The 14,390-nt window shown below is 40.5% G+C and overlaps 1 protein-coding gene across 1 annotated transcript in view; it reads right to left on the reverse strand.

Moving 5' to 3' along the window:
- Positions 1-14,390, reverse strand: part of PCNX2 (pecanex 2) — a 250,569-nt gene that overhangs the window by 171,542 nt on the left and 64,637 nt on the right. The window contains 1 exon segment of the mRNA XM_043511376.1: positions 4,584-4,755. Coding sequence (XP_043367311.1) covers positions 4,584-4,755 — 172 coding nt within the window.

Consider the following 14,390-nt stretch of genomic DNA (forward strand, 5'->3'; position numbering starts at 1 on the left):
ATGACAACAATGTAATACCAAGAATTACCTGCTTTCACAGCTAGAAAACAAAAAGAGGGTGAGATGCTTAAGGCAGCTGACTTCTATTTTTTATAGGTTCCAAATGCCAATATGAGTTTGTAATCCCTCTCCACCTCCCTCCCCCTTTTCCAGTCTGCTACAAGACTCTGCTCCATGACGTCTTTAAGGTCAGCCAAAATTAGCACATTTATAAGCTCACTCATTCTATAGTGGTTGCTATAGTTTTTCCATTTATCTTATCCCTGGAGTCATTTAGGATTCTTGATGAATTATTTATCAGTGTTTTTACTGTTCACTTTTGACAGGCAGATAAAATAAGACATAAGAAGAAATTGTAATGAGAGCAAACAAAACTACTGAAAATAAGTGATGCAGGTCTTCGTTTTTCCCGTCTGAGGTGAGGGGAAATGGGAGCCAACAAGTACATGTACAATGCCATAAATCCATCCTACAAATAGCATAAGCAAACTTTTTCATAGATACTAAGGTCAGAAGGGACCATTATCATCATCTAGTCCGACCTCCTGCACAGAGCAGGCCACAGAATCTCACCCACCCACTCCTACGAAAAACCTCACCTATGTCTGAGCTATTGAAGTCCTCAAATCGTGGTTTAAAGACTTCAAGGAGCAGAGAAGCCTCCCTCAAGTGACCCGTGCCCCATGCTACAGAGGAAGGCGAAAAACCTCCAGGGCCTCTCCAATCTGCCCTGGAGGAAAATTCCTTCCCGACCCCAAATATGGCAATCAGCTAAACCCTGAGCATATGGGCAAGATTCACCAGCCAGATACTACAGAAAATTCTTTCCTGGGTAACTCAGATCCCAACCATCTAATATCCCATCTCAGGGGATTTGGCCTATTTACCCTGAATATTTAAAGATCAATTACTTACCAAAATCCCATTATCCCATCATACCATCTCCTCCATAAACTTATCAAGTAGAATCTTAAAACCAGATAGATCTTTTGCCCCCACTGCTTCCCTTGGAAGGCTATTCCAAAACTTCACTCCTCTGATGGTTAGAAACCTTCATCTGATTTCAAGTCTAAACTTCCTGGTGGCCAGTTTATACCCATTTGTTCTTGTGTCCACATTAGTGCTGAGCTTAAATAATTCCTCTCCCTCTCCTGTATTTATCCCTCTGATATATTTATAGAGAGCAATCATATCTCCCCTCAACCTTCTTTTAGTTAGGCTAAACAAGCCAAGCTCCTTAAGTCTCCTTTCATAAGACAAGTTTTCCATTCCTCGGATCATCCTAGTAGCCCTTCTCTGTACCTGCTCCAGTTTGAATTCATCCTTTTTAAACATGGGAGACCAGAACTGCACACAGTATTCTAGGTGAGGTCTCACCAGTGCCTTGTATAATGGTACTAAAACCTCCTTATCCCTACTGGAAATGCCTCTCCTGATGCATCCCAAAACCGCATTAGCTTTTTTCACAGCCATATCATATTGGCAGCTCATAGTCATCCTATGATCAACCAATACTCCAAGGTCCTTCTCCTCTTCCGTTACTTCTAATTGATGTGTCCCCAACTTATAACTAAAATTCTTGTTATTAATCCCTAAATGCATAACCTTACACTTCTCACTATTAAATTTCATCCTATTACTATTACTCCAGTTTACAAGGTCATCCAGATCCTCCTGTATAATATCCCGATCCTTCTCTGAATTGGCAATACCTCCCAGCTTTGTATCATCTGCAAACTTTATTAGCACACTCCCACTTTTTGTGCCAAAGTCAGTAATAAAAAGATTATATAAGATTGGTCCCAAAACTGATCCCTGAGGAACTCCACTGGTAACCTCCCTCCAACCTGACAGTTCGCCTTTCAGTAGGACCCGTTGCAGTCTCCCCTTTAACCAATTCCTTATCCACCTTTTGATGTTCATATTGATCCCCATCTTCTCCAATTTAACTAATAATTCCCCATGTGGCACGGTATCAAATGCCTTACTGAAATCTAGGTAAATTAGATCCACTGCATTTCCTTTATCTAAAAAATCTGTTACTTTTTCAAAAAGGAGATTAGGTTGGTTTGGTACGATCTACCTTTTGTAAAACCATGTTGTATTTTGTCCCACTTACCATTGACTTCAATGTTCTTAACTAATTTCTCCTTCAAAATTTTTTCCAGGACCTTGCATACTACAGATGTCAAACTAACTGGCCTGTAGTTACCCGGATCACTTTTTGTTCCTTTCTTAAAAATAGGAACTATATTAGCAATTCTCCAATCATTCGGCACTACTCCTGAGTTTACAGATTCATTAAAAATTCTTGCTAATGGGCTTGCAATTTCAGGTACCAATTCCTTTAATATTCTTGGGTGAAGATTATCTGGGCCCCCCGATTTAGTCCCATTAAGCTGTTTGAGTTTTGCTTCTATCTCAGATATGGTAATATCTACCTTCATATCCTCATTCCCATTTGTCATGCTACCATTATCCCTAAGATCCTCTTTAGCCTTATTAAAGACTGAGGCAAAGTATCTGTTTAGATATTGGGCCATGCCTAGATTATCTTTAACCTCCACTCCATCCTCAGTGTTTAGCGGCCCCACTTCTTCTTTCTTAGTTTTCTTCTTATTTATATGGCTATAGAACCTTTTACTATTGGTTTTAATTCCCTTTGCAAGGTCCAACTCTACTCGACTTTTACCCTGTCTCACTTTATCCCTACATGTTCTGACCTCAATAAGGTAGCTTTCCTTGCTGATCCCTCCTGTCTTCCACTCCCTGTATGCTTTCTGCTTCTTCTTAATCACCTCTCTAAGATGCTTGCTCATCCAGCTTGGTCTACAACTCCTTCCTATGAATTTTTTCCCCTTTCTTGGGATACAGACTTCTGATAGCTTCTGCAGCTTTGATTTAAAGTAATCCCAGGCCTCCTCTACCTTTAGATCCACAAGTTCTTCAGTCCAATCCACTTCCCTAACTAATTTCCTTAATTTTTGAAAGTCAGCCCTTTTGAAATCAAAAACTCTAGTTGCAGATTTATTTTTGTTAATCCTTCCATTCAGTTTGAACTGAATTAGCTCATGATCACTTGAACCAACATTATCTCCTACAACCATTTCTTCTATGAGGTCCTCGCTACTCACCAAAATTAAATCTAAAATGGCATCCCCTCTAGTCGGTTCAGCAACTACTTGATGAAGGAATCCATCAGCTATCGCATCTAGGAAAATCTGAGCCCTATTATTATTACTAGTACTGGTCCTCCAGTGCATATCTGGGAAGTTTAAGTCTCCCATGATCACGCAGTTTTCATTAGTATTTACTTTATTAAAAACATTAAAAAGGCCTCTATCCATATCCAAATTAGATTCCGGAGGTCTATAGCACACCCCAAGCACTATCATAGGAGAGGCTTTACTAGTTATCTTCCCCAATGTAATTTTTGCCCAGACGGACTCTGTCTTATCCATTGCATCGCTTCTTATTTCTTTACATTCTACCTCATCATTGATATACAATGCTACTCCTCCACCTTTACCTTTGTTTCTGTCTTTCCTAAACAGCACATACCCTTCAATACCTGTAGTCCAGTCATGATTACTATTCCATCATGTTTCTGTTATCCCTAGAATATCTGGTTTCACTTCCTGCACCAGTAGCTCTAGTTTCTCCATTTTGTTACCTAGGCTCCTCGCATTGGTGTACAAACATCTTAATTTTTGCTGTTTGGCCTCGCTCACATTTTGTACCCTATTAGGCACAGTCATTCTACAGCCAGTATAACCTATAACTTTAGCTGAAGCTACACACAGGTATAGCAATCACAGATGGAAAAGTCCTATTAGGTCATCTAGTCCATGCCACAAGCTTGCTCCCTCCAATACTTTGTTTTCTCTTGTTTTAAACGTCTTAAACAACTGGGCTTCCCAGTGTCAGGAAGTTTTTCTCAATATTAAGTCTAAGGGTTTTTTTTTTCCAGTTTCATCCCATTTCTCCTCACTACCTTAATTTATGCTACCCTCATTGTTTATATCCTTCATTATACAGGTAATTGTTATAATGTTTTCCCCTTCATCATTGTTTACACACACAGCTCTTTGACTCATGATGAAAATTTAAATCTGTATTTGTTGCTCCTGTCTTAACCATCATCAGGTTGCAAATATTTTACAGTAATGAGGTGCCCAGACACAATGCAGTATAGCAGGTGTGACTTCCCCAGAGCAGCAGAGAGGGGGGAAGGTTGCTGATCTGTGATGAGATGCCTGTGTGTACATGACCACCGTACAAAGCAAAAATGCATTTCACAGATGATGTCTTTTTCTAATATCATCAGTGATTGTTAGTTTTCTACAAAGAATACAAATATAATCTTTATTGTTTTAAGAACTGATTTTAGGATGAGGGATGGATGCCCAGCACCACCATATCTGCATGCCGACTTCTTCAAAGTTTTTCTACAGGTTTAACCTTTAGATGAATGAAGGGGGCAAAATACACTTCTCCATAACATTCATTTGATTGTCAACATGGGAAAAATGCAGGCTAATGGTCAACTCATTTTTATATTCAGAGTCAAAGTATCAACTCACCTATTATATGGTCTCTGGCTGATTCGAGAGATCCAGGAGAAAAGAGCTTCAAGCCATATACTGTGTAAATCGAAGGATTTTTGTCTTTAGATCCAGCATCTAGCAGCAAAATAAGGCCACACAAGATACAAAAATATACTGGTCTGCTGTACATTATGATTTGATTGTGTCCCTGGAAAAGATAAGCAAACAAAATATTTCTTAATATTGCACTTCATCTTCCTATTTATATCCATGGCAGTGTCTAGGCACTCATAAAACTGACAGGGGGCAGAGACCAGGCAGTAAGTATTTTCTATACCATATTCCTGCTCTTCTTCTTGTCTTAGTTCCATCCATATAGGGTCAGTTTTTCGAGTCCTTCTTCTCCATTCCACTCTGTCTTGAAGCTGTTTCTCAGAAACTCCACTAGTCAATTCCTTTTGTTTGACATCCATTCATCTAGTTTTGGCACTTCCAACCCTTCTCTTTCCCTCCACTTCTAATTTTAATATCCTATTTCCTATATATTCTTCCAATCTTCTTTTCACATGCCTAAACCATCTAAGCCTGGATTCCCTCAGTTTTTCTGTAATATCACCTTCACACTTCCCCTAATTTGTTTGTTCTACTAATATAATGCCACAAGTGATTTTATCCACTTCTGAGTAGATTTTCAAAGGCACAAATGGCAATTACAGAGCAAGGTGCCCAGCTGCCATTTGTGCCTTTGAAAATCTGCTCTTTCAGATCTTTTTAAAATAATAATAAAAATAATAAATATTGTATCAGTCATTACCATACTCTCAGAAAAATCTAGATATAGCTGACTCTTGCTCTTTAATAGCAAACTTTACATTTAAATTTTTCCTTTCAAATGCAAAGCTAATATTAATCAATGTCTGCTTCATGTTCCCTGACCTTTATGTCCAGCATTTATTAAATGAATGATAAAATTACAGTTTTTAATTTATATTATAATTTGCATTATATTAAGATGGGGTAGTTATTGCTGCCAACAACATAGAAAAGGAGCTTTGTGGCTCTCACAGGTATAAAGCTTCAACAGGTATAAAGCTTCAACCTTTCTCCTTTAGAAAATTGTGTGTGTGATGTGTCTTATTGTAGATTACAAGTGAAATGAATTTAAAGGTCTTGATTTAAATACCACTGGTAGATGCCTGGTCATTATACAAAATTAATACACCGTTTGTCAGAACAAGCAGTTCCAGCTTAGAGAACACCTTCCAGCTCATCCTCTCCAATTCAGAAAGGGTGGGGATGGTAGAAGGGAAGATTAACCCTTAGAAAAGATATGCTTGAGTTCAAATATGGTTCTCTTTCACCCCTGCTGGAGTGGTTACTACTTCTCCTCTGCCTCTGTTTCCCTCTCTATTGCCACAACTACAGCTGATTCCCTACTTTAACATTGTTTTGGCGCTGCACCAGGAATCCTAGTAGTGCTGCCCCTGCTGGGCCATATTTCTACATTGGAGAAGACAGGAAGGGAGTCCAACCACTTCTAGACTTTCTGGGGTAGATCCAGAAAAGGGACTTGGATTCAGCATTGCAATGCCTTACTTTTAGTCATTCTGCCACCTAATAAAGTCTACAGCCCTACTTTAGGTTCCCAAATTCCCTATACAATGCATGGGGAGTTAGGTGTCTAAGAATGGGATCAACAAAAGCTGACACAGTGAGCAGGGAGCTGACTAAGCTAACCAACGGGAGATGCCCCTGAAAGGAATGGAACTTAGGTCCCACCAGGACCGTCCCTAGTGGACATAGACACCAAGTTTCTAATCTGAGAGGGGGTGCTCCCCATCAGGTCTGCCCAGGCCCCGCCCCCACTCCACTCCTTCCCCCAAGGCCGCACTCCTGCCCTGCTTCTTCCCACCCCCCCACCTCTTCCCCACCCAGTTCCGCCCCCTCCCCTGAGTGCACTGCACCATCACTCCTTTCCCCTTCTCCCCTAGTGCCCCCTGATGCCACATAAGCAGTAGGTGCTGAGACGAAGGGGAGGCGCTGATCGGCGGGACCCACTGGCGGGCAGGAGGCGCTGGGGAAGGGGGGGTTCTGGTAGGGGAGTTGCCGGTAACCGCTGCTCTCCTCCTCACCCCCGCCTGCCACTCTCATCCTCGCCATCCGCCCACCCGCCTCCTCACCCCCCTACCACCTGCAGCTCGCCTCCCCATTCGTCTCCTCACCCTGCTCACCCACCCGCCTCCTGCCTCACCTTCCATCCCAACTCCTCATGATTTTATGGAAGCACAGGGGCCCCCAAAGTGCGGGGCCTGGGGCAGTCTTCCTGATTCGCTGTACCCAAGGGAGGCTCTGGGTCCCACCTCTCAAATGGAGTTAGGCACCTCCCTCCACTCGGGATTTACAGCCATGAACCCTCTCCTGGAGTTAGGTATCTAAGTCATTTCTCACACAAAACAATGGAGGAGGAGAAGTTGGTTGCGGTACTCTGATAACCTTTAGCCCAGTGGTTACAGTACTCACCCAGGATGTGGGTTACCCAGGTTCAAATTCCCCCTCTGCCTGATGCTGCTGTAACCACTGGGCTAAAGATTACAGGAGGAGCAGGAGCATCACCACCTACATAGTTCTATGCCTGGCCTGATCTGGAAAGAGACCTCTACAAATGCCTACCAAATCAGGCCCCACAAGTGAGATAAGTCGAGCAATGCCTAGTTTTAGGATTGCACTGCAGCTGAAGCATGAGCTAGATGCCTGGGACTTAGATGGCTGAGCACATGCAGAAATTTAGGTGCCATGTGGACTTTATCAGTGGAAACACAGGCACCTCGGGAAGTTAGGTTTTGAAGATTTAAATTTTCGACTTAAGCACCTCAAGTTGCAGTTGGATTTAGCCCTCTGTCCCACCATCCCCACCACCACACACACAGCTGAAACAATCCTTGACTCAAAGATGTGGGTGGGGCAGGCTATGAGCAGGAAGGAGGGGAAGGAATGCACCTGGAATGGACACAGGGGTGAGTCACTTTCATCTCAATTCCTCCTGCTGCTAGCTCCTCAGGCAAAAGAAAAGTTGCTACTTGATGAGGTAATTGGGGAAAGAGGAAGGGAAAAAGAGAGAGAGCTTCAAAAGCATCAGAAAAAAGCAAAGGTAGTGATACTTCTACAGTGAAGCTGGTAGGCAAAGTCCCATTGATCTGGCTCACCCAGCTGCAAAGCTCTAGCTGCCTCTGTCCAGTTATCAGAGTATCAGCAGACATGACCCACACAAAATCTGTCTAAAAGAAAAGGAAGACTTGTGTCACTTTAGAGACTAACAAATTTATTTGAGCGTGAGCTACAGCTCACTTCAGCTGTCTGTAAATCAGAGGTTCCTGCCACTTGTATTCTAAGTAACATACAGAAGTGTTTACAATGGGCACCCTTACACCATTTATTTTTATATTTTTACCATTAGCCAAGTCCTTAATGGGAATATATTTCCTATATTATTGCAATTGGCATTGCTATGATCACAAAAGAGATGATGCCTTGCACAGCCTGCTTTCATGTCTTATTTCTTTGTTAATGAATTCACAGTTCAGCTAAAGTTTTGTCCTGGGATTCCACCCTCAAGATTGCTCAGCCCAGACCCTAGATCTTCTCAAGAAAGAGAGAAAGAGAGAGAGTCACTGATACCTTGACTGCAGTAACTAGCCACTTATCCGAAAGACTAGGCAGAACTCATTCAACCCTTACTCCGCAGGATCAACACCCACTAATCAGATTGAGTGTTTCGGGAAGTCTCTACTAGCCAAATTTTACCTAATGATCAAAAGTTAAAAGGAAACATTTTTAAAACTGCCCCTGCTTAATACTGTAACAACCTAGCTGGCTCATTACTGGGTAGCTTCCCCTCACCCAGGCTGAGCCTGGAGGGAGAGGCCAGCAAAGGGCATTGCCTTGCCCAGTTTAACAACCAGCCAGTTGAGGCACCATAATTCTTAGAGGACATTAAAATGAAGGGTCTATTAAGTCAGAGGGGATTGGAGCTGCATACAAGTAGAAGCAGGCTGGAGGCAGCACTCTGGGAGCTGGCTGCAAAGGGAAGACTGGGGAACATGAGCCTGAGAACATGCAGAGGGCTGAGCAGGAAATGTGTAGAGCCTAGTGCTTGCCTCTGAGCTCACAGTACACAGAGCATCCCACCAGACATCTAGGGAACAGCTGTTCATCACACACAGAGGCAGCCTGCAGTGTGGTCAGTTCGACTACAAGAAGTGTGGCTATTTCCACATGCTCTAACCACTGTGGGGCCAAGCACCTGTGACGGAAATTCTAAGGGCAGGCATTCCCAACATTTTCTGAACATCCTTGCTTTTGGTCAGGCCAGAAATACCTTTAAAAACCCTCTTGCAATCCACCTAATCAGTGCTCAAATTACCGGGGGGGGGAGCTTGTAGGGAACTGGGCCCCCTTACTAATTTTAGGCTACCTCACTTCTATCTTATGGCCCCCTTACTTCTCACTACTGTTTAAATTAAAGCAAACCACTTAATATTGAGGGACCCACTACTCCCCTCCAAAAATTATCTGGAACTACACAGAGAACACAAAAATGAAAACTTTTTTTAAAGTATTTTCAGACATTTAAATAATTCAGTTTATCTTCTGGAAGACAGCGGAGTCCTTTCTTCTCTTGTATCGGAATTTGGTTTGTCCATCACAAAAATACTGTACATTTTCATAAGAGGCTTCCTGCCAGCTCCTTCAATACCAAGGTCTTTCCTCAGGGCTTACAAAAATTAAAATCCTCATTCTTTTCACTGTTTCCTTACATTAATCTCCAACATGGTCTGGGAAAAAACACATTATGTTGTGTTACCCAGAATGTCCTACCTTTGCTGCTTTTTTAACAAACTCCTATAATTACAGTTCTGATTCAGCTCAGTTGGTCTTGGTCTTTTTTTTCCCCCTTCAATCAATCACTCTTTGTTGTTTTTTTTTTAAAAAGCTTCAATGAGAGCTGAACTAATGCCACCTCATTCAGGTTGAAAGCTCATCATATCTCACAAGCTAAGTCATGTCAGCACTTGGATGAGAGACCTCAAAGGAAAACGCAGATTTCTCCAGGAAGTGACTGATGGTATGGGTGATTTAGTAGTTGGAACCTCTTTTCTCAAAACCTATATTAAACGTATGCCCTATGGCACTGTGCTTTTGGAGGCGGTGTTTTTTGAGGAGACTTAAAAGTGAGGCGCTGCCCACTCTCCATTATGAGAGTTCCCAGTGCACATTTTGCAAGCATAGGTTTGTTAATCTTTGTTTCCTATCTCAGTTCCAAGTTGGGTAATTATATTTTGCTTTAATTCCCTGTGCGGTTTCAGTCAACTGTGGTATTCTTCTTCCTGTCCTTAATCTTTGTGTAGTGACACTATATGCTAGTAAACAGCTGCAGCTTTCCTCCCCAGGAATGGCTCGATTTCAGCAGTGAGTGAAGCAATTCCTGTTTGTGTACTGAAGTATCATAGTAGTTTTGCCTATGTAAGGATAGTTGAATCAAACTCATGGCTTGTGGGATTCTTTGGGATGAAAAGGACTATGTAAAATGTACCATATCACCAACATTATTCTATTTTTTCATCAACATGAGCCATTTGACCCTACACTAATGTGCTGCTACCTGAGGTGGCATTCCCCATCAAGTGCTGCCCTAAATGCTGATCTCCGATAGGAATGTTGAAGTGGAGGGTAAATAAACCTGTATACTTAGAACAAATTAAGTATCTTTCATTTACGTGATTCAAGCTGGTTCAAAAACATTTCTGTGGGGTGAAGGATGGAGAAAATACAAGCAGATATTTAAAGAAAATATTAACAACTCTTCTGACAGCAAGCTCAAGGGTAAATAGAACATTTTATACACTGGCAATTCAAAGGATGCTTGAGTGTGAAAAGCCAAAATCAAAGTGACAAGGATTCAGGTTTGCCTTATAAAATGTTGCCGTAAACCCATTTGTATTTGCAAAATGTAATGTAAGTGAGCACTTCTTCTCTAGTAAAAGAGCACTTCTTCACAATCCATTTTTTAATCTGGAAGAAGGGTAAAGTGACCATAATTTTTTGGCCTTCAGCCAGGCTCATACTTTGGTATTAATATTGACTGATCTGTAATAGCTTTTAGGATCAATCAGTTAGCAACGCAGCAGATTACTAGGAACTGGTATGCTTACATTGCATCTTGTATTCAGGAAATGTGAATTAAGTCAAAGTGAAGCCTAGTTAGCATTTAGTCATGGCCTCAATATTATACTAAAGGCTTCAATTTTCCCTCTCTCTTTTTCTCTTTAATAAGTTGTATGTCCATGAAAAACAAAGTAAAGGTAGAAACCTAGGTATAATGGTAAAATTAGGAGTGTTTTCTACTTGTTTTTAGAATGTTATTCGTTTACCTTAGAGACAAACTGCATCCAAGAAAAACCACTTAAAAAGCATTTGGACATAAGCTTTCATGGGCTAAAACCCACTTCATCAGATGCATGGTGTGAAAAATACAGTAGGCAGGTATATATATATATATTAGAGCACATGAAAAGATGAGAGTTGCTTTACCAAGTGGGGAGTCAGTGCTAACGAGGCTAATTCAATCAAGGTAGAAGTGCCTGGAGAGGAGCCAAACAATCAAAAAATGGAAGAAATACCTCATGGTACCCATCTGTTAAGGTGATATCCTGACATATTTGCCACTAGATGTCCCAAGGAGCAAATATTGCCTAGGTCATGACAGACCACTAAAGCCCCCCAGTAACAGGGGACAAGCAGCATTAGAGAAAGGAGGACTGCTGCTGGTATGGGTGTTCAAGGAGGGCCTGTCAACTGTGCTTCACATGAGGGTGATTGCTCAACACTGAGAGGTTACTTATGAGGCTGGGAAGTGGATAATTGACAGGAGGTAGAAGTTCCTTGAAGAGATCCAATATCAGCTAATTCTACAACAGCACTTGCTGGAGAAAACAAGTTCCTGTTGTGTGAGCAGCTGGAGGTGGACACATTAACGCCTTTCAGGGGTTTACGGATTAGAGAAAAGCACATTCTCATCCCATGCCAGTTGGCTACACTGGGCATGATCCCAGACCAGACAGGCTTCCATTGAATAGGGATGCAGGAATTGAAGCTTATCATTGACACAAGAGAATTATAAATTTAAGGAATAATCTACAAAATGCTACTTGCTTTGTACTGGTCAATTTCACCCTAATGAAATAACTTTCATTCTGGTAAAGCTGGCCTGTCCCTAAGTCCTCCTGCAACAGCTTTAGATTTTTATTTTTTTTTCTCGGATTTCTGGTTACATTATATGTACAGCTGGTTGACAAATTATTTTTCCCCTGTGAAAAATTTAAAAAAACAATTTTTTTTTCAATTTTGTGAAATTATTTATTTGATTTTTTTAGGTTTTTGGGTTTTGGTGTCAAATATTAAATAATAACTCCAAGCCTGATTATTATTATTTTAATTTTTTCAACAAAACTTGAAAATATTCAACAAAAATAGTTGTTTTTTTGGTTTTTTAATTTGTTCTCCAACAATTTTTGTTTAGCTGAAAAGCCATTTTTTCAATTAAAAGTAATTTGATAGGGAAATTTCAACCAGCTCTATTTAATGTTTTTCTCCTGTGTGGCTGTATTTCTGAAAGACGCATAAAATGGGGAGGAGGGGAAGAAAAAGGTGGGGGGGAGAGGGAGGAAGAGTGTGTGTGTGTGTGTGTGTGTATATATATATACACACAGCAGGAAATATCAAGGGGCTTGTGAATGAAAGCCAAGTGTCTAAGCAGATGTTAGGTAGGAGTTATTTGCCTAAGCTAACCCAGTGCAGGGTGAGTGAAAATCAGGCCCTATCCTTTCTCAGAAAGCAGCATTAGAACTGTCAGCAGCAAGAATTAGGTGACTAAGCACTGAAAGCAGAGACTATTCCAAACTAAATGCCAAAGCAAAGCAAAACAAAATCATTAAAAACATAACATTAAACACCACACAGAGAAACTGAACATTAATCACATTAAATGAGCTCTATGTTGTACTCTGAAACTCACCAATCTCAGACTCTGGCAGACATCTAGTTGGAAAAAATTTCAAAAGGCAGAAGCCATACATATCTACCTATCTAAAGTGTACATCACCTTGGTATCAGACACTACCCTGCTGAGACCTCTGCTTTGTGCACAGAAGTAGGATCCCAGATGATTTCATTAGACTGCTTCTTTCCCTATGAGGCCTGCTGTGATATCGAACACAAAACTTGGTCCTGGACAGACATACAGGACTTTCAGGTTCGTCAGCAACACCTTAAATTGCATCATGAAGTGAACAGGAAACCACTGTAGAGATCTGAACTCTCGCCTTACATGCTCATAGTGACACACTCCACACTAGGTACCAGCATTCTATGCCTCCTGACTAGATTCATAAATTCTAAGGCCAGAAGGGATCACTGTGAACATCTAGTCTGACTTCCTGTATAGCCCGGGCCATAGAACTTCCTCAAAATAATATCTAGAGCACGTCTTTTAGAAAAAAAAAATCCAATCTTGATTTAAAAATTGTCAGTGATGGAGAATCCACTACAAACCTTGGTAAATTGTTGCAATGGTTAATTATCTTCACTGTCAAAAATTTATTCCTTATTTCTTATTACTTTGGACTGTCTTCAAGGACAGTTCTAAACAGAATCTGTTACAGTAGTCTAGTTTTGAGATGACAAAGCCATAACCGACTACTGCAAGGTATGCCCGGAAGAGATTGGGAATAATGTTTGGAATCTGCCAGCAGCCATAGACAATCAAAGGCACGAGGGGCCACTGTAGCCTGAGAATTCAAGAAAAAGAATGGACCCAGAAAAATCCTCAGATTATCCCATTGCTCCCCAGTCTTGTTTTAATGTGGAAAATTTCAGCTGCATTGTCATTCAGGTTTATAACACTGATCATTCTTTAATCTTCCTTCTGTTCTGCATCCTAACATTAGCATCAAGCCATCGTATCTACTTCAATTTTAATGTAGTTGTGTGAATTATGAAGTAGTATGGTATGGTATCCTTTCAAGCCTACTTGTTGTCTTATTTTTAATGATGCCAACTAATTCCAGCAAGCCTTTATTAATACATCTCATATTATAAAATTTAATAACTTTTAAGTGATTATAATGCATAATGCAATGTGGATTAAATCTTCTAGCTTAATTTATGTTAAATATACCATTCATGTTTAAAATGTTGAGTGAAAATGATACTGTAAAGTATTTTTTCATAGGCACTTCTTAATAAACCAAGGCTTGTGGGGAGGGAATCAGGTATATCATCACTTTATTATAATACTGTATGACATGTAGAATATAATATGATGGATGATGTTATAACAACATTTTTACTGTGACTGTAAAATTCTAGCCATGGTATTGCATGAAAATATGCCTCAATTAAGCTTCATTAGTTATTTCGTCTTTGATGCTACAAATAATTTAGGCTAGGATGTGATTATAATGAAGTATTGATTATGCTGGTTACCACCCCTCTTAAACAAATGTGCACATTATCAATGTTTGCATGTGCAAGCGATTTGATTACTGTTCACGTTATTGTGTGTAGAAATGTGTTAGTCGAACTGACAAATATGGTCTATTTTTGGCATCAAGAAAATTAGCTCTTTCCTGAGGTCTGAATATTTAAGTCCTTGGAAATAACATACACTACAAGGAATGGAATTGTAAACTAATGTTTATCAACACTGTCCAGTTTGCAGGTAGGCATAAATTGCTTTCAAATGTGCGATAGCTGAGCAATTCCTTAATTTCTAGGAATGCCTGAGGC

The sequence above is a fragment of the Dermochelys coriacea genome, chromosome 3, assembly GCF_009764565.3.
Source record: "Dermochelys coriacea isolate rDerCor1 chromosome 3, rDerCor1.pri.v4, whole genome shotgun sequence".
NCBI classification, from domain to species: domain Eukaryota; kingdom Metazoa; phylum Chordata; order Testudines; family Dermochelyidae; genus Dermochelys; species Dermochelys coriacea.